Source organism: Sus scrofa, chromosome 13, assembly GCF_000003025.6.
Source record: "Sus scrofa isolate TJ Tabasco breed Duroc chromosome 13, Sscrofa11.1, whole genome shotgun sequence".
NCBI lineage: Eukaryota > Metazoa > Chordata > Mammalia > Artiodactyla > Suidae > Sus > Sus scrofa.
The window spans coordinates 131,379,371-131,404,736 of NC_010455.5; the positions used below are offsets into that span (position 1 = coordinate 131,379,371).

The 25,366-nt window shown below is 42.3% G+C and overlaps 2 protein-coding genes across 6 annotated transcripts in view; both read right to left on the reverse strand.

Moving 5' to 3' along the window:
• On the reverse strand, positions 3,352-10,471 carry GP5 (glycoprotein V platelet). The gene has a single exon (XM_021070068.1). The coding sequence runs from the start codon at positions 7,381-7,383 to the stop codon at positions 5,674-5,676; it is 1,710 nt and encodes a 569-aa protein (XP_020925727.1). The 5' UTR covers positions 7,384-10,471; the 3' UTR covers positions 3,352-5,673.
• The window catches only part of ATP13A3 (ATPase 13A3), an 84,331-nt gene continuing 71,387 nt past the window's right edge, over positions 12,423-25,366 (reverse strand). For 3 of the 5 annotated variants that reach the window (XM_021070071.1, XM_021070070.1, XM_013982307.2), the window contains exons 31-33: positions 25,189-25,269; positions 23,742-23,831; positions 13,075-15,885 (exon numbers count right to left, since the gene is read on the reverse strand). In XM_021070071.1, the coding sequence (XP_020925730.1) occupies positions 15,688-15,885; positions 23,742-23,831; positions 25,189-25,269 (369 nt within the window). In that variant the 3' untranslated portion in view covers positions 13,075-15,687. Of the gene's footprint in view, positions 15,886-23,741; positions 23,832-25,188; positions 25,270-25,366 lie in introns of all 5 variants that reach the window. The other 2 variants (XM_021070069.1, XM_003483301.4) reach the window with 2 other exon arrangements.

Sequence of the window (25,366 nt, forward strand, 5' to 3'; positions counted from 1 at the left end):
CTACTGAGCAGCGAGTCCTGGAATCTCCCTGCCCTCGGCACACCCTGGTAGTAATGGTGATTTTTAAAAGCTGGGAAGCCCAGAGTGACTTCTCCCTAAAACAGTCTTGGTCAGTATCTATGTCAACAGAGATTCAGAGCCCAACCTGCAGCTGTTCCCAAAAGAGAAGCCAATTGCAACATGCTGGGGGTTGGGGGAGAGACTGGAAACTTGGAGAAGAGAAATGGATGGACCCACAGTGAAACATGCAAATGCATTGTCCCCAGTTGTCTCCTCTCCCCAAGGACTCCACCTAGTTGGTAGCAAAGGAATTGAAATGATAAATTCACAACGTCACAGAGAATGCAAGAGGATTATCGATGGACCAGAAATTTCAGCAAGTTTATGGAACAGAAGAGTTGAAAGTAGGTGAGGAGGAGGAAGCCACGGCCAAGGTGAGTAGAATGATCTCATTTTCTTAACAGAAACCCAGAGAGGTTGGCAAATGGATTACACCAGGGACAATGCAGGATGGGAACGAGACTGGGGAGTAAAAACCAGGGAGTTATTTGAAAGCTACTATATAGAACAGTTACCTCGGCTTCCATCCCTAGGAAAACAAACAAGTTATTTTAAAAATCACAATATGGGGTCATATGGAAGTTCTATGTATAGATTTCTAAGGTATCTCCAAACTGTTCTCCATAGTGGCTGTACCAGTTTACATTCCCACCAACAGTGCAGGAGGGTTCCCTTTTCTCCACAGCCCCTCCAGCACTTGTTATTTGTCGATTTATTAATGATGGCCATTCTGACTGCTTGGGCATATATCCGGACAAAACTCTACTTAAAAGAGACACATGCACCCGCATGTTCATTGCAGCACTATTCATAATAGCCAGGACATGGAAACAACCCAAATGTCTATTGACAGATGATTGGATTCGGAAGATGTGGTATATATACACAGTGGAATACTACTCAGCCATAAAAAAGAATGACATAATGCCATTTGCAGCAACATGGATGGAACTAGAGAATCTCATCCTGAGTGAAATGAGCCAGAAAGACAAAGACAAATACCATATGATATCACTTATAACTGGAATCTAATATCCAGCACAAATGAACATCTCCTCAGAAAAGAAAATCATGGACTTGGAGAAAAGACTTGTGGCTGCCTGATGGGAGCGGGAGGGAGTTGGAGGGATCTCGAGCTTGGGCTTATCAGACACAACTTAGAATAGATTTACAAGGAGATCCTGCTGAGTAGCACTGAGCAACAGAACAAAGGATGGGGGGAAAATGTAATTGTAATGTATACGTGTAAGGATAACTTGATCCCCTTGCTGTACAGTGGGAATATAAAATAAAAATAAATAAAAATCACAATATGCTAGAGCAAACAACCCTTCGCAAACATCCTGGCTTATAGAGGTTCCCAGTATAATATACAACTAACACGCCAGAACCCTAACATGAAGATTTTTGGTCAACAAATCTTGCCCATGTGCACAGAGCTTTCAGAGTTGGTGATTTTTATTGCCTCAATTTAAAAATATGAACTAACAGCAACAACACCAATTACAACACCAAATCCCAGGAAAACAGATATAGCTCAAAAATTAAAATGGAACTTTAAAAACTACAAAATTTGGAGTTCCCATCATGGTGCAGCAGAAACAAACCCGACTAGGAACCATGAGGTTGCAGGTTCAATCCCTGGCCTCGCTCAGTGGGTTAAGGATCCGGCATTGCCGTGAGCTGTGGTGAAGGTTGCAGATGCAGCTCGGATCCCTCGTTGCTGTGGCTCTGGGGTAGGCCGGCGGCTACAACTCCGATTAGACCCCTAGCCTGGGAACCTCCATATACCCCGGGAGCAGCCCTAGAAAAGGCAAAAAGACCAAAAAAAAAAAAATAATAATGGTAAGTTCATGGAGTTCCCTTTGTGGCTCAGAGGGTTAAGCATCCAAAATAGTGTGCATGAGGATTCGGGTTTGATTCCTGGCCTCGCTCAGTGGCTTATGGATCTAGCATTGCCACAAGGAGTGGTGTAGGTAGGTCACAGATGTAGCTTGGATCTGGCCTTGCTATGGCTATGGTATAGGCCAGCAGCTGCAGCTCTGATTCTACTCCTGGCCAGGGAACTTCCTCATGCCACAGGTGCAGCCGTTAAAATATAAATAAACAAATAAACAAACAAATAAATAAATAAAACAAAAATAAGTTCAACTCCACTAGTTATCAGGGAAATGTAAGACAACAGTGAGATATCACTTCCTACCAATCTGATTCACGACAGTTAAAAATTCTGACATTATCCAGAGTTGGTGAGGATGTGGAGTAATGAGATATAAAAAGAAGAGGAAAAAGCACTGGGATTCACTCACTCTGAATCCTGAACTCAGGGGCCTGGAAATGGTGTTCATGAGCCCTGCAGAGGATTCTGATCATGTTCCTGTTTGAGAACCAGTCTTCTGGACTTTGGCGGACAGTTGGCGACCTGTGGGGAGAGGGGCCTTCCGTCCTCTCTCGCTGCTGTCTGAAGGGATGGAAGATGGAAAGCCCAGACTTCCTTGTCTCCCCCACCCGTCGATTGCACCGTGGAAACACAGAGCAAACCTCTCAATCCCGATGCCCACACTTTCCAGATGTTCCCCTTTCACGCTGGGAGGATTCAAGCGAAGTTCTTTGTCTTTTATGAAACAAAGATGTTGTCTAAAGCTTTAAAAAAAAAAAAAAAAAACTGGGATTCCATGTCCGTCAAAAAAGAGAACAGATACATTGTGGTATATTTATTCAATAGCGTATTTCGCAGCTATAAAAATGAATGAACTAGAGCCAAATGCTTCATATGGATAAATCTCAAAAGTGGGTTAGCCCAGGGAGGGTAAAAAGAATGGAAGAATGCTATATGCAGAGTAGCATTTATGTAAAATTTTAAAAATAGGCAAAGCATTACTTCAGCTTGTTTAGAGTCATAGACACAAATAATGAGTATAAAAACACACTTAGGGATGTAAAACACCGATTATTTTTTTATTTTTATTTTTTGGTCTTTTTAGGGTTGCACCCGTGACATACAAGTTTCCCAGGCTAGGGGTCCAGTGAGAGCTACAGCTGCCGGCCTACACCACAGCCACAGCAACACCAGATCTGAACTGTGTCTGTGACCTACACTACAGCTCAAGGCAATGCCAGATCCTTAACCCACTGAACAAGGCCAGGGATCGAAACTGCATTCTCATGGATACTAGTCAGATTCATTTCTGCTGAGCCATGACAGGAACTCCAAAACATCAACTTTATTAAGGAGGTTATCTCTAAAGAGAGGACAGGAATGAGAACAGGGAAGAGATAAAACCAAGAGTCTTCAGCTTTATCTGCTGTAGTTTATTGGGTTTAAAAATACCTGAAGCAAATATAGCAAAGTATAAAGATTTTATACAGCTGGATGAAATGTCCAAATTTGTTCCCCATACTTTTCTCAGTGTTTGAAGATAATGGCCAGGAGTTCAGGGGAGATGTTTCAGTTGGAGGGGAGACCAAAATATAAATCCCATGGAAGCACAGCCTTTGTTTTATCCACTGCTTTATCCCTCCACTTAGAAGAGTGCCTGGTATGGTGGAGGGGGGGGGTACTCAATTAATATTTGTTGAATGAAGGAAGTGTGTAAATGCACTGAGACATGCTAGAACACGGGTGTGTTCTGAAAGAACTAACCATAATAATAGCCAACTTCTACTGAGCCCCATAGGCACTTGCAAAGATAGTAAGGACCATTATTATCCTCCACTCTGCAGGTAAGGAAACTAGCCAGGTACCTTGCCTGAAAACATGGTGGTTAGGGCCACAGTCCATATCCATCAAGAAAGTCTGAGTTTTATGCTATAGGTAGTTTCAAAACTTGGAGCAATGAGAATAAATAAGACAGGCAGACACATAAACACACACACACACACACCGAGAGTGAAGGGTAGGCAGGACAGATGGAGGGGGAGAGTGCCTAGTGTGGATAGCCTAGGAGGGGGCACAGAGCAGGGAACACTTTAGTCTTCCAGGACACTCAGGGAAGACTCTTCAGGAGACATTTGAACCTGACCTTGAAAGACAATTGCGCCTACAGATGCCAGGACCCCAGCTCTTCCTGCTCCTTGCTGTAGGATCTCTTTTCTCTGGACCCTGAGCATAGAGCACAGGGCTGAGACCACCCACAGGCGAAGACTAACTTGAATGTAATCTCTAAGTTGAGCCTGTTTGCTGTCACCTTTATGTACACACAAAAAAGACTAGTTCAAAGCTCTTTTTTAGAAATCATCACAGCAGTAATCATTGCTTGCCCTTAATAATAAGAGCTATCATTTGTTGAGCATGTACTGTATGCAGGACACTGGGCTAAGTCATCAGATGCTTTATTGCCTTTAGTTCTCACAACAACCCTAAGAGGTAAGTACTGTTTATCCCTTTCCAGGGTGAGGAAACCAAGCCTTGGCCAACTCAGGTGTCTTGGCCACAGTACTAGGCAGTTAGTAGGTGGAGCTGGGATCTGAACCCACGGGGTTCTGTGTCTCCGCCCATGTTTTAACCACTGCTTCTCGCAAGCAGACATACAATTAAAGCAACGAGGGTTTTACTGCTTTCAATTGGAATAAATGAGAACGTGATCCGAGCATAATAAACTAGAACCCAAGCTTATCATTACATTCATGAACACCTGTCACAGTCAGAAGCTCCGTAAATGCTTGTGAAATGAGGTAATGTAGTTCCGGGAAATGCAAACCAACCCAGTGTCAAAATGACAGACTTCACCCCTAGGGGACGCTGTTAGAAACTCCCAGACCACGTGAAAAAGCAGAGTAGGGCATCACTGGCACGCGCCTGCGGATAGTCGCCCTCGGCGTCGCCCCCCAGCCCCCCTCTTAGACCTCCCGCAGCGCCGCCCCCATCCCTCCCTCCACCCGGGTCCCACTGGCCCTCCGCCTCGCCGCTCCCCTGCTCCTTGGCGCTCAGCCCAGACCTGCCCTAAGGGCTGTCGCTGGTGCCAAGCTCCTGGAGGGAAGGCTGTGTTTTCTCTCCTTCAGCCTGTCAACCCACAGACCTGCTCGGAAAATATGCTCTGCATGGAAAGAGTTCAGAGTTCTCTTCAAAACCCAACGGGTCGGAGATACCTAAAGTGAGAAGAAACAGGACAGGAAAAGAACGGGAAGAATTCTGCTTTTCAAATAAAAGTAGGTGAAGAGAGCAATCCATCCTCTCTCCTAGGAAAAGCTGTCATCGCTGGATCCCACGTATTCATTCTAAGGCATTCATTTTACAGACGTTTACTAGACACCTGCCAGGTGAGGGAGGCAGGCCTGGTCTGTCTGGGGCTGCACCCTCCCTCACTACACACTGAAAAGACCACTCAGTGGGGTCAGGGAGGGGCCGACACACAGAGGAGGAGGAGACAAAGGGCACCACAAGCAGTCACAACTTACGACTGTAAGTGGTACTAGGGGCGAGGGGGCGGGGGGACTGCGAGGTAGAATAGAGGGGGAAGGAGAGACGGAGGGAGGGAGGGAGGAAAGGAGGTGAGAGAGGAGGAGGAAAAAGAAGGGAGAGGAAGACAGAGGCAGCGGGTCTGGACTCTTCCCAGAGCCCTGCTGACAATATTCTGATTACGTTTTAATTAATTGCAAGGCTTGCCCAGTGCCTCAAACCAGAGCGCACTCTCTGATTAATTTCCGAAAGAGCCTGCAGAGTTTAATCATAGCAAACACGATGATCCCGGTTATCAAGGCCTGAACTGCTAAAAGCAGAAAATAAAGACCCCAGAACCGGCTATGGTTTGGGCTTTGGCCTTCGGCCCCCTGCGGGTGCCACGCCCAGGGCTCGGAGCGGTTAAGCCCCCCGGCAGCTCCGGGAGGAGCAGCGGGCAGGGCTGGCCGCCGGGGGCCTTCGGAGGAACCGAGAGCAGGGGAGCGGGGAGGCGGACTCCCGAGACGCGGGCAGCCGGGGTCGCCGGCTGGCAGGGCCCAGAGCGGCAGGCCAGCGTGTGGCCTGGGGCCGTGACACAGCGGGGGCTCGGCCCGGCCCACGAGGGCCGCGTGCTGCCGCAGCCACGCCAGAAAAGGCCTTAGGCCACAGTCGCAGCGCCAGGGATTGTGCCCTAGCAGGACCTCCGCCAGCTGCGGCAGACCCTCAAACATGTCGCCGGGCAGGGTCTCCAGCTGGTTGTGGTCGAGCTGGACCTCCGCCAGGCTGCTGAGGTTGTGGAAGAGCGCGCGGGGCAAGGTCCGCAGCCGGTTGCGGCGCAGCGACACGTGGCGCAGCCGGCCGAGGCCGCGCAGCAAGCCGGCGGGGAGGGAGGCCAGGCCGTTGGAACTCAGGGCGAGCACTCGCAGCTCGCCCAGGCCCCGGAAGGCGTCCTCCGGGAGCGCGCTCAGCCGCGGGCTCAGCGTCACCCTCAGGACCCACAGGCCGCTCAGGTTGCGGAAGACGGCGGCGGGCAGGGTGAGCAGCTGCGTGCCGTTCAGCCACAGTTCCTGCAGGCCGCCCATCTCCCCGAAAAGCACCTCGGGGAGTTCCTCCAGCGGGTTCTCGAACAGGGTCAGGAAGGTCAAACTACGCGAGTGAAGAAAGAGAGCAGAGGGCAGACCCTCGAGCCGGTTTCTGGCAAGAGTCAAAGAGCTCAGGCTTCGCAGCCTGTCAAAGGCGCCGGGTGCGACGGAACGGATGTGATTGCTGTCCAGCTGCAGCTCCTTCAGGGCGCGCAGGCTGTCCAACAGCCCCGAATCCAGAGAGACGAGCTGGTTCGAGTGGAGCAGAAGCTTCTCAAGCTTAACCTGGGCCCCAAACAATCCCTTGGGCAAGTGAGTCAAATTATTTCCCGATAAATCCAACAATTTCAGGTTCTCCAGGTGTGCGAAGAGGCTAGCAGGAAGGAATGCGAATTGGTTTTGGTTCAAAAAGAGTTCCTGCAAGCTAACTAGTTTCTGAAACATGTTTTGGTCAAGACTCTTTAGTTCGTTGCCGTCCAAAAACAACTGTTCCAGGAGCACCAGCTTATCCAATAGCGCGCCTGGAAGATGAGTGATCTTGTTGCGCGACAACCTCAGAGTTTTCAGCTTTATCAGGTCGTTTAAAGTGCCGGGGGCAATGGCCGTAACGTGGCTGTCGGACAGCATCAGGCGCTGCAAGACGGTCATGCCACTGAAGCTGTGGTTCTGCAAGGCGCCGCGGCCCATTCGGAAGAGCAGAAGGTGCGTGAGGTTGGTGGGCAGGCTGAGCGCGGCGATGCGCGCCACGCTGCTCCCCGAGCACTGCGCCGCGTCGCGGAACATGCACACGCAGGAGGGTGGGCAGGGGAAGCGCTGGGCGCGCAGGAGCCCGAGCGCGGCGCCCAGCAGAACGCTCCTCAGCATGTCTGAAAAGGAGATCTCCGCGGATCTGCGGGCAACACACAAGAGGCAAACGCTGGAATTTTGATCCTGTAACCCTGCAGAGGCATGATCCTGTCGCCAGGATTAGCGCTGACTTCGAATGTGCCCCAGATACAAGTAAGTCTACCTCTTTTCTTAGGAATGCGGATATTCCTGGGTGGCGAAAAGACATACCTTCTACACTAGGAGGTCTCTTTCTTTTGTTTTACTGATTTTCCACTCTTAGTTCAAAGCGTTGAAAATTAAAGCATTTTCAAGCTCTGGAAAAGCCAATACCTTTAAAATTCTACATAGAGAAAACTAATGAATATTCCTCACAATCAAGCTTCACGAGCATCACAGAGCTGTGCTCATTGTGAAAATAGCCGTGCTCTTGACTTTATAACTTAGCCAGGAGTGGCGATTACCTGCTGTCCTGAAGGGAACAGCAAAGTCTGTTAAAACGGCAGCAACCAGCACCTGAGAATTCCTTTTACCACAGTTGTGCTGTAGTTGCAGTACCAACTTACTCCAGGAAAACAGGAACACCCCAAAATAGTGAACACCCTTCATTCAGCACACAGAGAAGAGTAGATAATAATACCGGCCACTTTATGCCACACATCCGTCTCAGCTCTCCGTCTAAATTAATATCATTATCCCCAAAGGATGTTGGAACTAAGGCACAGAGAGCTTCAGTAACTTAACTGGGGACACAGAGGTAGAATTTGAGAGTAGTATTTCTGACTGAGCCAGACGTGAGCTATCATTTCTAAGATGCTTAATTAAACATTAGGATTTGTGGCATTGAATTATCTGTGAAATACACACTGATACTAATCTGCCCAATGTTTCCCAAATGTAATTTTACATAAATCACTTCTTATACTAAATTTTGTTTCTTATACACACACAAACTAGCCAAACCTTCCGATTGCTCCTACCAAATTTTAGAGTAGATGTCCTTACCTGAAATGGTGCTGCTTCCCAAAGCAACTGAAAGGCTCAGAGCTTTGCATGTGATTCGGCACTTTCCAAAGGAAAGGAGAGGAACCCTTGCATCCTGAGGATAAAGCCTTTCCCAGAATAAACGTCATAGAAAGAAGCCTATCTCAGAGGGCATATTCTGGTTTGTACCGACCAATAGACCCAAATTCTGAAAAAGAGACCATATATCACCTAAGCCCTACTGCCAAAGCCAAATGATAAGAGCAGGAGGGAGAAAAGTTCCTCCATAGATGGCACCACGTGACTCTGTGATGTGTGTCCAGTAGTGACACAGCTGGATCACTGCAGCAGCCACGCTCCTGGTTGGGCCAACATTGCCTTCAGGTCTTCCTTTTTTGGCCACTTTGCTCCAGTCTTACTCCAGTTCCCCTCTCCTCCTTTTAGGAATAATAAAGCTAAGAACCTTCTCATATGTGTTCCGTAATTGTCTTGCTGGGCTGAAGGGTGTTCACATGTTCAATTTAACAGAGGAATGTGAAACTGCTTTCCAAAGTAGTGGTGCCAACATGTGATGCCACCTACCATGTATGATTGTTCTTGTAATTCCGAATCTCTGCCCGCCCCTTGGAATGGATTTTTTAAATTTCGTTTTTACCATCCATATGAAATGCTTTGGTGTGGTTTTAATTTTTCATTTCCCTATTTAATGATGTACTTGAGCATTTTTTCATTTTTTTTTCTTTTTATGACTGGACCTGAGGCATATAGAAATTCTCAGGTCAGGGTGTTTGAATGAGCTGCAGACGAGCTGCACCTGCTGGCCTACGCCACAGCCACAGAAACACCAGATTGGAGCCACATCTGTGACCTCTGCCACAGCAATGACGGAGCCTTAACTCACTGATTGAGGCCGGGGATCAAACCTGCATCTTCAGGGACACTACGTTGTGTTCTTAACCGGCTGAGCCACAACAGGAACGCCCATCTTTTCATATTTTTAAGGGCCACTTGTGCTTCATGTTCTGAGAAATCGGGGTTCTTTTCTTTTGACCATTTTTCTGCATGCAAAATATGTATGTTATGTCTTTAAAAAACAGAATTGTAGTCATTTGTTATAGATTCTGGATACTAATCTTTTGCTGGTTGTAGGTGTCACAGATTTCTTTTCACCCGCTTTATGTCTTTTGATGGACAGGTGTCTCAAAATGGGAAGTTATTCATCTTTTATGGTTTGTGTTTTTGTGTCTATTAAAGTAATTCCTCTTCTCTCAAGCCAGAAAAGTATTCTCCTGTGACACCTTATTACATTTTAGAGTTTTGTCCTTCGCACTTAAGTCTTTAATCCATCTAGAATTGATTTTTGTGTATAATGTGAGTAAAGTAGTTTTTTTTCCATTAGGATAACCAGCTGTCCTAACCATCTATTTCTACACACACACATTTATACGTACACATATATATAACATATATACACACATACACAGTCTGCAAGGTATCCTATTGCGTGGATGTATTATAATTTAAATGACTAGTCCCCTATTGTTAGTCATTAGGTTTTGTTTTCCTATTACAATCCTGCAAATAAGTTTTTGTGTACACATCTTAATAAGCATACCCATAGGATCTATTTTTAGCAGTGGAACTGCTGGACAAAGAATATGTACATTTAAAAATTGGGGGAGTTCCCTTGTGGCACAGTGGGTTAAGGAGCTGGCATTGTCACTGCAGGTGCTCGGTTGCTGCTGTGGCATGGGTCTGATCCCTGGTCCAGGAACTTCCACATGCCAAGGGTGTGGAAAAAAATTTTGGTTGATATTACTAAATTTTCCTCCCCACAATTTGCCACTATTTACATTCCCACCAATGTAGTATGAGGATATCTCTTCACACTCCGTAAAACACTGGATATGTTCAGGCTCTATATTTCAGTGTGGTTTTGGTGCAGGGATCATCAAATAGCCCAGAATCAGATCCACACATTCATCAGATATGGATTTATGACAGTGCTGGCATTATAGCTCTGAGGGAAGAAGGGACTAATATATACATACATACATATATATATATATATATACACATACACACACACATATATACATATACACACATATATATGTGTGTATTTAACCCCTAGCCTGGGAACTTCCATGTGTCACAGGTGCAGCCCTAAAAAGCCAAAAAAAAAAAAAAGGAGAGCGAGGAAAAGAAAATATTGGGAGAGAGTTCCCATTGTGGCTCAGCAGGTTATGAACCTGACTATTATTCATGAAGATTCAGGTTTGATCCCCAGTCTCACTCAGTGGGTTAAGGATCCAGGTTGCTGTGGCTGTGGTTGTAGGCCCACAGGTGCAGCTCTGATGTGACCTCTAGCCTGGGAACTTCCATATGCCACAGGAGTGGCCCTAAAAAGCAAAAAAGAAAATACTGGGGAAAGTCAATGCTTGAATTGCAAAAGAACAAACATTAACTTCTGGAATTTTTTTTTTTTCTTTTTTTAGGACTGTACCCAGGGCATATGGAAGTTCCCAGGCTAGGGGTCGAATCAGAGCTGAAGCTGCCGGCCTACACCACAGCCACACCAGATCCAAGCCACATCTGTGACCTCTCTGCAGCTCGCAGCAAAGCCACATCCTTAACCCACTGAGCAAGGCCAGGGATCAAACCCACATTCTCACGGATACTAGTTGGGTTCTTAACGTGCTGAGCAACAGTGGGAACTCCAACCTCTGGACTTTTTTTGAGTGGAGTGGTACAGCAGTAGTAGTTCTGAAATTATTTTATCCCAGTTGGGAAAAAAAAAGTCCCCCCAAACTGACATTGACACGTGTTATAGAAAAGCCACTGAAATCCAGTCAGCCTTTGGTGTAACCAGATCCAGTCAAAACCCATTAAATGCTGAACTGACTCAAATTATTATTTTTTTTAGGGCCGCACCTGCCACATATGGAAGCTCCCAGGGCTAAGGTTCAAATCAGAGCTGTAGCCACTGGCTTACACCACAGCTCACAGCCATGCTGGATCTATAACCCACTGAGAGAGGCCAGGGTTCGAACCTGCATCCTCATGGATACTAGTCAGATTCACTTCCACTGAGCCACAACGGGAACTCCTGAAATGATCTTCTATGGCATGCAGTCCTAAACTACAGGGAAAGCTGCCACCTCCGTCAGGTATTGTGGGAGGTCTGTCTTTCCGCTCAGATCAAGGGAAGCAATTCCAGAGACTGGAACAGTTACCCTGCTGACCCGTTGGCTATGCACAGTCACAGCAAGTGAAAGGGCCTGCGCCCATCCAAGGCCAGGAGCCAGCGTGACAGAGGCCTGGAAAGAGGTACTGTGAGATAATCAGGGTAACACTTTGAGACAAATTCTGTTGAAGCTGCTTTAGCCTATTTCTCCAGAAGACCTCCAATGAGAATTACCTCCAAGTTTTATTCTTTGAAGAGAGGACATTCCGATGGCGCCAGAAGGGAACTCTGGGCCCGGAAGTTGGAGTAGAGGAACATTGAGTTCATCTGCTGAACAAATTGATGAGGTATTGAGAAGTACTTTGAGCACTTAAGTTGAAAACCCCACTATTAATAAGTCCCTAGTCTTGGAGTTTCCATAGTGACTCAGTGGAAACGAATCTGACTAGTAACCATGAAGTTGCAGGTTCAATCCCTGGCCTCACTCAGAGGTTAAGGATCTGGCGTTCCCATGAGCTGTGGTGTAGGTCACAGATGAGGCTCGGATCCTGCCTTGCTGTGGCTGTGGTATAGGCCAGCAGGTGTAGCTCCAATCAATATGACCCCTCGCCTGGGAGTGGCCCTAAAAAGCAAAAAAAAAAAAAAGGGGGGGGGCCCTAGTCTTATATTTCACCATTTCCTTCAGACCACTTGATATTGAAAATTTGGCTCTACACTCTGACTGATGGGTTTCCATGTAATAGTCACCGATATGATGTGACATGTGGAAAGTTGTATGATTTTCTTGAAACTTCGAAGTTTAAAAAAAAAAAAGGAAATGGAGGTAGTATGAAGCAGGGAAATAAATCGAGAGGCAGTAATTTGTGCAACTAAAAAGCAAACAAACGTATGAAGACACACATGCAAATGTTATACCATTGATTTAAGTCTTTATTTTGAACAGCTTCCCTCAAAAAAATTTCATAAGGTATTTACAGTGCTGAATATACAATTCTGAGTTTATGCCTTTTTGACATCAGGGTACCATTCTTGAGCAGCAATACAGTTTTAAAAATATAAAGATGCAGTATCATTTCTGATATAAAGTTACTTTAAAAAAAATCCAAAGTCTTAGGGAATTCACAAATCATAACAGGAAGTCACTATTTTATTAATTTAATGTGCACATAATTACCAAATCTTAATACATTAAAAATGTGTAAATGCCCACAGACTGTACAAAAAATTAATATTCTGTTAAAAGTTCCCAACCACCTCCCACCATAAATATACAAAAATCTATTTTCAGATATGTCAAAACTGCATGCATGAAATCTTAGAATGTTTTCTACAGCTTGAATTTTGCTCTTCTCTGGATACTGGCTCCATAGCCTTTGGGGGAACAGAGTACATTACATAAATGCCAATATAGGTGACCATGCCTTTGGAACTGTGCAGTATTTTCATAAACATGGGAGACAAAATAAATAGTAAAAACTGCAACAGTTTTGTTTAAATATAAGTACAATTTGGAAAGCTGTCGAATGTAAGGATTATAAAACTAATATAAAAAGTATTTATTTTGTTGTTGGCTTAGCCATTTTTATTCAAGCATTATTTGCAGCATTGCTTTACAGCAGTTGGTGCTAGAAGATACAAAACATATAGTTACCACTATTTATATTTTAGGGAGGAAAAAAAAACAACTTTAAACAACCCTGAGGGAGACACACATTAAAAATCTTGTTATTTCTTTAAAAAGTTAAAAAGTTACATATTATTTAACAATTAATTACTTTCCTGGACATTCCTGTCCTTTATAAGTATGTGCATAAATAAAATTTAAATAAGCAATATTTATTAATCTTAATACATCAAAATAATATATGTACAGATTTTAAAATTTAGGTCTGTATACACTCAAATAATTTAATGTGAAATTCAGGATCAAAATGACTACGTGATGGCGACCTACAGAGAGGACTCCGTCTCTCCATGGCACTGCGGAGACCCCCACCTGGATTCACAGACAGTCTTCAAACCACACTCTGGAAGCCATCTATTATCACTTGAACGACTCACTGTGTCTAAACCTACCTAAAAACCTCATTCCTTTGAAAATATGGACAGATGTGATATAAAACCCTTATAAAATCTAAATGTTAAAAAAGGGGGGAGGGTGTCAAAAATAGAGCTCTTTACGATCACGCTCCTAAAGATGTTAAATACAATCTGATACTTGGAGTTTAAGCTGCTACTTAGCAATTGCTTTAATTATATGCTTCAGTATTTAAGTCAAAGAAGAAAGTTTACAGTTCTGGGAGATCACCGAAGACAAACACACTGGAAATTAATGGAAATTATAAAATTATAAAATGATTGTGAGAATAACTATAGAAAACAGTGCTAATTCACAGCTCAAGAGGTCTAAGATGCATAGCTTCATAGAATCATTCGTGGAACAACTGTTCTTATCATCTAGTGTGTATTAATACAGTATCATACTTTTTGATGGAAAACTTCAATTATATTTGTGTAAAAAATCATCAGTGGCCATAGCAATAACAGTGATCCTGAGTGTAACTTACATTTCTCTGCAGTTACCAAACATCATCAGGTCTCTGCAGCATAAAAAATGAGAACCACATGGTTCTACAGTTCTGGGTAACATTTGATCAATTTGGTAAATATACATCAGGAAAATAATGATCAGCTAGAAGTGGAAAGCACAAGCATGCTACTGATTAAGGAAGAACACAGGATAGTATCACAGAGTTTTAGTAGTTTAGTGCCCATTTTACAGCAATACCAGTTTTCTTGCTTATGAGAATTTTGGGCTTTGCCAAACGGCTGTATCTTACCTATAAAAGCATTTTTAAGTTATCTTAATTTTGTTTAGAATTTAAATGTTAACCAGGCAAAACTGAAAGGTAAAAAATATTTTTCACATTTCTTTTGATCAATGAATGTCTATTTTCTAACTTTATTTCAATTTTTTTCCTCCCAGAAATTTCCACAGCCAAATATGCTTATCTAATCCAAAACAGGTAAGCTCTGACCTCTGGCGCCACCTAATGGTATAAAACAAACTTCACCAAGTTCATTTTTGCTTTGAAAAAGAGCACTCATTTCAAAACCACTCATTTTTTTAAGCCTTATTGTTGATAGGACAGACATACATCAAACCTTTAAAATTTCAGGAGTAAAATTATAACTCAAATAAATTAAAAAAAAAAACCAAGACAAAATCCTATAATCCTATGTCTTTACATAATTAAAGACACAGAAGAAAATAAAGACATTTAAAATAATATAAAACCTGAAAGTAACAGGTATGAAAAGATATTAGAAGGACAGATCCACATCTACTGCCAAAAGATATAAGCTTTTTTCCTACTGAAAAGGTCCTACAACATTTAACTAAAGCAAATTATACTAATGACACCAGACATAGCATTAGATCCATTTAATAGCTTTGAGGGACATCTCTTGAAGGCAGTGAAGCACCTTGCTGTTTAGAAAAATAAAACCCAGGCAGTTGTACAGAAAATATAAAATCATAAATGGAAATTACCTGAGTTGTATAAGCAACACCATAAAACTCACTCCTAACCCTAGGCTATCAAAGGGAACTGGTTTATGTATACAGTTTTCTTTGGGAGAAATACTGAAATCAAATGAATACAGGTTTTCTACCTATTTTCACTGGAGGCTAACTTACACCCATTTTATCTCTCAATCACAAATTTAGGGGCTGTATATAAGTGATGACCTTTTCTAATAAAGAGGCTGTGAAAATAAATTTAAAGGCATAAACTAAGTCTTTAGAAACTAATGTCTAAAAACCTTCCAAATACCAAATTTCTTCTGTACCCTGTAGAGTGTCACTGAGGGTGATGATGAAGAAAATTGTGGAAATATAAAGAATATTTAGTTACTGAATGAAGGTATAGGATCTTAGAGATTATTAATTTCACTGACAGGCCAATCTCTTTTTGTTTGTTTTGTTAAAACAAAAACAAAAACAAAAACAAAAACAAAAACCCCAAAACAAAAACCTCTCAAGTCAGCCCCTGTATCAGAAGGGACATAAATTTAAAGGGTGCCATTCCAACACACAGGATCAGATAAAGTCTTACATTTATACTTCCTTCAATACTGCTACTGGAATACCACTGAGACCAAATTCACTGCTACGTTATGGTGATGATCTGACATGATCCATTCCCCTTTACTAAAGCTTTAGCTTCTGTTGTTGTTTGAGGTTTTGGTGGCCATTCCGGATCAACCAAGAGCTCCTGAGCCAGATACATGTACTTGGCTTTTGGCATCCTCTTTCTACAGTTCAGGGCCCAAGACAAGCAGCATTTTCCCCACCAATCCACGGACTCCTAAGAAAATAAGGAAAAAGAACACCACATGTTAGATTAAGAGCTGCTGTTTATAACAGGTTTGTTAAAGCACAGTTCACTACCACAGAAAAATAAGAGGAAAGGACTTCTTGAGCATGGAAAACAAAACAAAACAAAACAAAACACATTTTGGAAGAAGTCAGCTTTCAATTATTTAGGAACATTTTTTAACAGATTATCAAATTATCCATGTACTTTACTTCATTTTACTTAGTTCTATGCACTGATCTCCTCTTGTATACAGATGCATTCTAAAAAATCACTTGTATATCTGCAGTCAGTGATTCTATAACAAACATAAAACATCTTAATGTATTAATAGTAACTTCAAACTATTCAGAAAGAGAAAACATTTTTAACATTTAATATGAAAACTTTCACATTCTATCCCAAGCTATGTTTTGGTACTATTGCTTCTAGTGACTTAACCACCTGATCTTTTTTGGAAGAAAATGGTATAAAAACACCACTGTTACTGTTTTTTGTTTTGTTTGTTTGTTGTCTTTTTAGGGCCACACCTGCAGCATATGGAGATTCCCAGGCTAGGGGTCAAATCAGAGCTACAGCCGCTGGCCTCTGCCACAGCCATAGCAATCCTAGACCCAAGCTTTGTCTGCGACCTACACCACAGCTCACGGCAACGCCAGATCCTTAACCCACTGAGCGAGGCCAGGGAGGGAACCCACCACCTCATGGTTCCTAGTCGGATTCATTTCTGCTGCACCATGATGGGAACTCCCCACTGTTACTGCTAATATCACCTTTCAAAACATTATGTAAATACTGTTAGGTCAAAATCAGAACTTAGATCATGTTTAATGTCAATCACTTCTTTTAAAACCATATTCTCATTAAATACAAAAAACAATTTTATTTTATAATGATGGTTTCCCCTTGGTGCTCCACAGCTGAGAGAGGTACACAGAAAGGTAAAATGCAAGTACTATTTCTTAGTATTATTTCATTATAAAAAGCTCTGTGTCACGGAAATCTTTCTGATCAATCCCGAAGTTTTTAATGAATCTGATCTTAGATACAGAGTACTTGGAGAATGAGAAAGCAGAGTTCCTGCTTATTGTACAAAAATGTAAATTCAGTAATAGGCTCTCAGAATTCGTCTTGACTGAAATTGGAAATAAATGAAATAAAACTAAATAACTATACTGAGCCTGGAATTATATTCACCTCTGAAGAATAGTCATTTCTTTATTTTGGCTGTTGCGTTTCCAAAGCAAAATTTAAATCCCAGGTTGTTTTGTTTTGCCATCAACAACATATAACCCAGGCTACAACCAGGTCCAATCTCAACCAAGGAAAAGCTGACCCTTGAACACAGGTAGAACTGTGCAGGTCCACTTACATGTGGATTTTTTTTTAAGTAGTAAATACTATAGTACTATATAGTCCATGACTGGTTGAATCTGCAGACATAGGGGAATCCTGGAGGGCCCATAAATTATACAAATTATAGCAGACTTTTGACTACGGGGAAAGGTCAGAGACCCTAACCCTGGCATTGTTCAAGGAAGCAAAATGGAAGCATAAAATAAGTGAGACAGGCCTTCTAGTGTTAATACTCAAAATATCTTCTTGATCAAGACAGGCAAACTTGCCGTAACATGGATCCTGAAACACAGGTTTCCAAATTGGCCAATTGAGAAGAGCAAAAATGCTTTAAAATGAAAACTCTCTATAAATTTTTCGTACCCTGACTTGGTAGGTCTCACATTGAGATGACCACCAGGAACCTAGTACTCTCTCCGTCAAACCTGGGGGTGGGAAGTGGCAGAGCCCTGAGCAGTGATGAATAATAAATAACGAGGTGCTTTTAAAGGCCCTCTAGTTTACTTTGTCAACAAAACACAGTAAGCTGCACCATTACCAAGAATTGGAAGGCAAAAACGGTGGTTGTCACAAGCAGGCTACGTGAGATTAGAAGTGGGCGAGTGGGTGGGTGGAGTAGAGATTCTAAAGATTATTAACCTAGTAGCCTCTTTTACGGTCATAGCTAAAAAGAGTTATTACCATCATCTTAAAGGAGGTCCACAAGAAAACATTTAGCATCAGGATACAGAAGAAGACTAGACACAGGGACTCTGGGTGATTCAAATAACAAATAATTCCTTTCTAGTAAAGGCACATACATGACCAACCTTAATATTTAATTTGAGGTGATGGTTTACTACTTGGATCTATCTTTTCCCCAAGGTGTTTACCTTCTTCAGTCTAAGAATTGCTGTTCCTAAATCAATCTGAAAGCTGTCACTTTGTATTTTACAGCAATTAGCATTAAAGGATTACAGAAAAGGGCTAATGGTGAATGCTGACTTAAAAAAAAAGGCAGAACCATATAGGCTTTGTCCAGATGATCCTGCTGAAGGCAATGCATGCAGTACACACACACACACACACACACACACACACACACACACACACACACACACACACACACACACACACACACACAGAGTTAAATCCATCATTTCGTACCTGTGGAAAGTGGAGGCAAGCAATAAAATTAAAACTAATTCCACTGCAAACAAAATCACAGTTGAATAGTATTCTTTTTACATTAATGTACATGTTTTAAAAAAAATCCTCACACCCATATTAAAAGCAATATACACCTGTTATAATTTTAAAAATAAATTAAGTCACAAGGAACACCAAGGATTCCCCCCCCACACTGTAATTAGACTTCTATTTTCTTCTTATCCCTTCCCTCCCCCCAAATAACATATACAAAAAAATACTATATGCAAGCACAGGTCTTTTAGTTTACAAATTCAAGCATCTCACACATATCCTCAAACGCAATATAATTCACTGGTAGAAAAAATAAAAGATGCTATAGGCATGCAAGAATGAGGACCAAATCAAGAGAAACAAGATGGTGGCTAGTGGAGAAAGGCATGCACTGTACAAGGAGCGGGAAGACATGGGCATCATGGGGCTGCGCATGACCACCCAGGCCTCCCCAGACACGTAGGCTATGTCCCCGAAGCAGGAGAACGCAGGAGCTATAGCAATCAGATCTTGGGATTTGCTCCTGAAAGGAAAAGTTAAACAATCAAGTCTCTCCCTCAGAGATGGGCTGAAAAAGGCTACCACAGTCCAGAAGAAAAACCACAAAGAACCTTCAAAAAGATCTACGGCTAAAATTCTCCTGCTGCTTAGACTGAGTCCAAGCTCTTCATCCCAGAACCCCAATGCCAGCTTACTCCTAGCAGTGTCCTTTAGGAAATGTTTTCATGGGTAATACGGAAGATATAAAGCCATGCTTATGGGAAAAATGTGATGATGCTACTATGGTTTTCATAAAAGTCTTCCATACCAATCCTGAATATAAAACAAAAACAATCAGAATTAGCATTCTATCTAAATAAGCTCGAATAATAGCTGAAGTGGCCTAAAGACTGCAGCCAACGTCTGGATTTTTCCCCCCATAGGAAAACATAACCAGGCCAAATTCTCAGGCATTATCAAAATTCATGATGGTATGACTCCAGTTCCGCATCTACCACTACGCACAGTTTACCAGACACAAGATAGGCACAGACACTTCTTCCCAAGAGATATGCAACACAGATCTTCCCAAACAGGTAAAGCTTTGTCGAAAACCACAGGTGATGGGGCCCTCCACTGAAGATTCTCACTCAGTAGGGCAAGGGTGGAGTTCCAGGCATTTCTGATATATATCCCTGATGAAGTTCCCTTGTGGTGCAGTGGGTTAAGGATCCAGTGCTGCCACCGCAGCTGTGGCACAGGCTGCAACTGTGGAACAGGTTTGAACCCTGGCTTGGGAATCTTCACCTGCTGCAGGTACAGCCGCCGCCCCCCACCAAAAAAAAAAAAAAAAAAAAAAAAAAAAAAATTCACTGCTATCTCAAAAATCTTTTCTTTTTTAAATCAGAGAAGTTAGGGCTGCTAGAGATCATTATAGGAAAAAAACTACTTAGCTACATTAAAGTTTGGTGGGTTTTTTGTTTGTTTGTTTGTTTAGGACTGCACTCAGGGCATATGGAGGTTCCCAGGCTAGGGGTTGAATCAGAGCTACAGCTGCCAGCCTACACCGCAGCCAGAGCAATGCAGGATCCGAGCCACATCTTCAACCTACACCAAAGCTCATGGCAACACCGGATCCTTAACCCACTGAACGAGGCCTGGGAACAAACCCGAAACCTCATGGTTCCTAGTCGGATTCGTTTCCGCTGCGCCACAATGGGAACTCCATCAAAGTCTTAACTTGATTATTTACAAATGGTTTATTTAATGTTTTCAATGTGATTCAATGGACATTTACTGAGGCCACTGAGCATCAATAAGAAAAACAATCACTATGGGAAATAAATTATTATTATGTAAGAATCTTATACCTAAATTAGTTAGCTGCATGACTATTCAGTGTGCCAAATAAACGTAATATCTAAAATGTCTACTATTTGATAAAATGACACCTAAAAGTTTATTTGGTCTTTAAATAAAAGACGGAGGTTTTTTGTTAAAGGAATATTATGGTCCTGGTTCCAGATACAACTGAATTTGAATCCCACTTCTAATACTGTTTCCCCGTCTGTGAAGACAGGGATATATTTAGTCTCTCTCCTAATCATAATTAGAGAGAGTTTATACAAAATGGCTCAGTGTCTACCATAAAAATTAAGCACTGAAAACAGCAGCTATTGTTCGTTTCTATTTTGTCACTTGATTGTTACATTAGTTTGCATCTCCATGGTGCCACAGTGTAAAACAGTGTAGCACAATGGGAAAAAACACTCTTCCTGAAAACAGAAACCCTGGCCTCAGCTCCTAGTTCTGCCATTCATTAACTGCGTAACCATGGCAGAGCAACTAACTGAATGCTGTTTCTTTATGTATAAAATGAAGTTAGAAACACCTTAAGACTGGAAGGATCCTGGAGGTCTTGTGTAGGTACTTTACAGATGACCCGACAGTCTGGATGTGGTTACTAGAGATCTCTAGGTGAGGTTCTTGATGTCCCAATTGGACAGTGCAAGACCTAGAGCGTAGTCCAGAGTCTCTAGTTTTGAAGCTTCCAACCCCACTCGATGGTCTCCGGGTCTATACGGTAAGGAAGGAACAGAAGAAACATGGCTGTTCTTCCCCCGACATTAATAGAGAAGGTCAGGTGTTGCGGGCTGAGAAGGCCTCACAGGATTCTTGGCAGAAAAGAGTACAGAACGAGCAGGTATGAAATGAGAGTTTGTGCTGAGGGAAAACTGTGGCAGCCACAGAACTGTGCCAGGCCTAGGTTGTGGCAGGTCACTCTCATCTTTACTTTTTCACTTTATGGCAGGGTTTTTCAACCTCAGCACCTCTGACAGCTGGGTCTAGAAAAGTCTTTGTCCTGGGTACTGCTGTAGGGTGTCTATTTAGCAGCACCTCTGGGCTCCACCCATCACAGGCCAGTAGCAGCACCACCACCTCAACTGACAACTAAAAATGTCTCCAGGGAGTTCCTGTCGTGGCGCACCGGAAACAAATCCAACCAGGACCCATGAGGTTGTGCGTTCGATCCCTGGTCTTGTTCAGTGGGTTAAAGATCCAGCGTTGCCATGAGCTGTGGTGTAGGTCACAGCTGAGGCTTGGATCCTAAGTTGCTGTGGCTGCGGTGGAGGCCGGCAGCTATAGAGCTCCGACTGGACCCCTAGCCTGGGAACCTCCATGTGCTCTAAGTGTGGCCCTATTAAAAAAAAAAAAAAAAAAAAAAAAAAGGGCTCCAAATGTCAGGGGCAAGATGATCCCTTGTTGAGAACTACAGCCTTCAGTAATATGAGTAAGTGATCGGCTCTTGAAGGGTCACAAATATGAACAGTGAGCACACAGTACACATGGAAGTGTCAGAAGATGAAAGCATAGCATTCGTTACTAAGAGATTATAAGATCACTCTCTCTCTAAAGCAAATTATTTTAAAAAAAAATGCTTTCTTAAATCATGACCATAGAAACTGAAGGCTAAAAGTCCTGTCCACTCAATGATGCTCAGGACCAGGAAGTGCACGGGGTCTGCTGCAGCCTCCCTGCTCTAGACCACTCTCACCTCCACCCTCTCCGCTGAACACTTCAGAAGTACAGCCTCACGTGAGAGCACGACCTCACATGAGAGACACAAACTCTAACACAATGAGGACAGATTTTTGTTCACACATTTTGAGAAAATGGACATAGCAAATAAGAGAATTTTCTGCCATTTAATTTTGGTTGAAAAAGGAGGAGGGCTTTTTCAAATTTTTTTTTTTTTTTTTTTGCAGCATATAGAGGTTAGGGGTCAAATTGGAGCTACAGCTGCTGACCTACACCACAGCCATAGCAATGCAGGATCTAAGTTGCATCTGTGACCTACACCACAGCTCATGGCATCACTGGATCCCTGATCCATTGAGTGAGGCCAGGGATCAAACCCACATCCTCATGGATACTAGTCGGATTTGTTTCTGTCGCACCAGAGCAGGAACCCCTCAAATGTTTTAAAAGAGCTTTGTAATACCCACTTCTGACTAAATCAGGGTATAACTCCTCTTCAGAACCTGCCCTTTCCTGTTTAGGTCAATAGTTGGAGATCTCACTGGAAAAGCTGAAAACTCAGCTTTTCTTTGGCCAAGGTCTTGCCAACACAAACATTCTCCATGAGGACTGATGATATGAGCCAAGGTTAACCCTCTGAAGTAACGCAGTGAGGCGACCAAGAGGGGAAAAAAAGACAGAGGAGATGAGCTCAAGGACTTGAACCCCTAACACAAGTCTGGTCACACTTACTCCTGGGGACAACTGGGCATTACACTGCAGATTCAAGACTCAACACATCATTACCCCACTGTCCCTGCTCATCATCAGGGATGAGAAAAAGAAAAGGGGCTCCACAGGACCTCTCAGAAAGTGATCCTGAGCTACTACACTGGGCATCCAGCCTAATGAATCACCAAAGTAAAGCTCAGGACACAGCTACTCGGGTAGAAGACTAAAAATTAGTGAGTGACCCACACACCAGGGAATCCTTTTGAATTCTGCGAGCTTCCTTGTGGCTCCAGATGAGTGAAAAGTTTAGAACACGTGCGTGTAAAGCGTGCTACCCACTTACAGATAGCGAAGGGCAAAATAATGAGGATTCTCCAGCCTCAAAAAGCTGGCTCAGAGCTGCGATTCAATAGTACTGGTTTTAAGAAATAAGACTAATCTATATTTTCTCTATCAAGTATTTCAATATCCTAAATTCATCTGTTTCTCTTTTCTTTTTACCACACAAAAAGTCAAAAGTCCTAAACCATGGATTTGTATAAAGATGAACACTATCTCTCTGAAACATTTTCTGAATGACCAGAGATGTATGCTGAGGGAAATCAAAGAACACCCCAAATTAAGGCACAGTAACATGACAAGAAATCAGAAATAATTCCTTAGAATTCTGACCTTTGCACTCTGACCCATAAAGAAACAATTCCCTATTCATAACTTTTATTTATGTGAATCTCATTTAGCTTCTAATAAGACACATTAAAACCAGAAACATAAAATTTAGGGCAAACGGAAATGGAAAAATTAACTCTTACCACTAAGGACAAGACCTTCACACACACAGAAGGTAAGGATTGGAATGGAAAAGAGACTTATGAAATTTCTGAAGTCCTGAAAAGCCTGTAACAAATGTTTGCCATGAATTTTCTAGGACTCCTTACAAAAAAAAAAAAAAATGAAATGCCAGGCAAAGAGGAAAAGGTTAAGCAGCACACAACAGAATACCACCCTACACAATGCAGAGCACACAACTAACAGCCTAGATATATGTGAAAAAGTGAGAGGAAGGGCTGATTTCCAACCTGTGGCGGCTGTGTGGTGGTGAAGCGATATTCTCCTTGTTTGTCTCGATTGAACACAACTTTCCAAAGGACCATGTCAAGGAAGAAGTTCTGAGAGATATTCCAGTGAGTTAAGAATTAAAAATGACTATGTCATTCTTTATTAATGCACACATTTAAACAGGCTCACACAATACTCAATCATTAGAGAAAACATGACCTGGTTTCATACAGAGAATTTCAGTTTAATATCACAAAAAGGATAAAGAATAACAACAGGACTTTTGTAACAAATATAAATCATCATAAAGTTCTTGACAAAATAGGGCCTCTAAATTTTCTACAAAGAATAGCTTTTACATGAATCCTCGAGTCTTTCCCATATCTATATAAATATAATTTCATCAAAGCCCAATACAAGTAATTCTTATTTTATCTTAAATAACATTTGAGTGAAAAGATGAACATAAACTACTACAGAAAAAGGAAAGCTTTAAAAATACAATATCTTGGATACACTTTCGAGTGTCCATAAAACAGCACAAATACATTAAACTAGGTAACTGAAAAAAATCAATACCATCATAACCATGCTGCCTACTATAGCCCCAATTTAAATACCAAGTCAGTCTTTTAAAACGATAACAATTATGTTTATAATTTCCAAGTCTAGAACATTACCTCTAAAGTCCACATATTTCCCCACAAATTACCTAATGTTAATTCAAAAAAAGTCTACCCTAAGAAACCTTTAAACTTAAAACTCACAACTATATCTCCTTCTTCATTTGATATATTGCTACTGTGGGAGTAAATTCTAATAGTAGCTCTGAGAACAGACCAAATTTTATTAATAAGCAGCAAGTGAGAATTTACGGTCTCCTTTTAGAGAAGCTGACCTTAGGGCACCCCTAACAGAAGAACTATACAGTAGACAATGGGTCAAAAAGTATGGAAGGCCTGGTCCCTAGAGGTGAAACTTAAACACCAAAGACGCCCCAGCAATCAGTGCCGAGAGTACATTCACAATGGTCACTTTTTCTACTTTCAAGAAACTCTCTTATGAATATTTACATACTTCATGGAGAGAGACCTCTCCCTCTTGTCCCTTTAATGGGAGATTTTGCTGTATATCACAGGACTTGGGTGGTACTCTGACTTCAAGGCCACCGGTTTACCAGTTTGTGGGTCACCTGAGCATCCATCTTCTCTCCTTTCTATTAATTACTAATTTCTGATTTCTAACGGCTTATTTTCTCCCATCTCTATGAGTGCAGCTAGGTCCTATCTCTTAATATGACTATCATCAGTTCATGGAAAAGGTCAGAAAGAAGGCTAAATGACTTTAACTACAGTGAAACAAACTCTTTGTAGGCTTCCATAATGTTACCTGTCCTCTTCCCCTACTACCATTAAATCACGAAGAACCACAAAGCAGGGCAGCCATTTGATTATGTGACGTACTTACCTCTACCACGATCGAAACAAAGGCATTGACAAGAACAATGACGAGCATAGTTAAACGCCACTCATACGGTATACACACTATCTGTAAGACAGAAATTAAATTAATGTAGTAGGTAGTTGATATTAGAGCATTATATCATAATTTCCAATGTAGGAGTCCCTATTATATACCAAACACT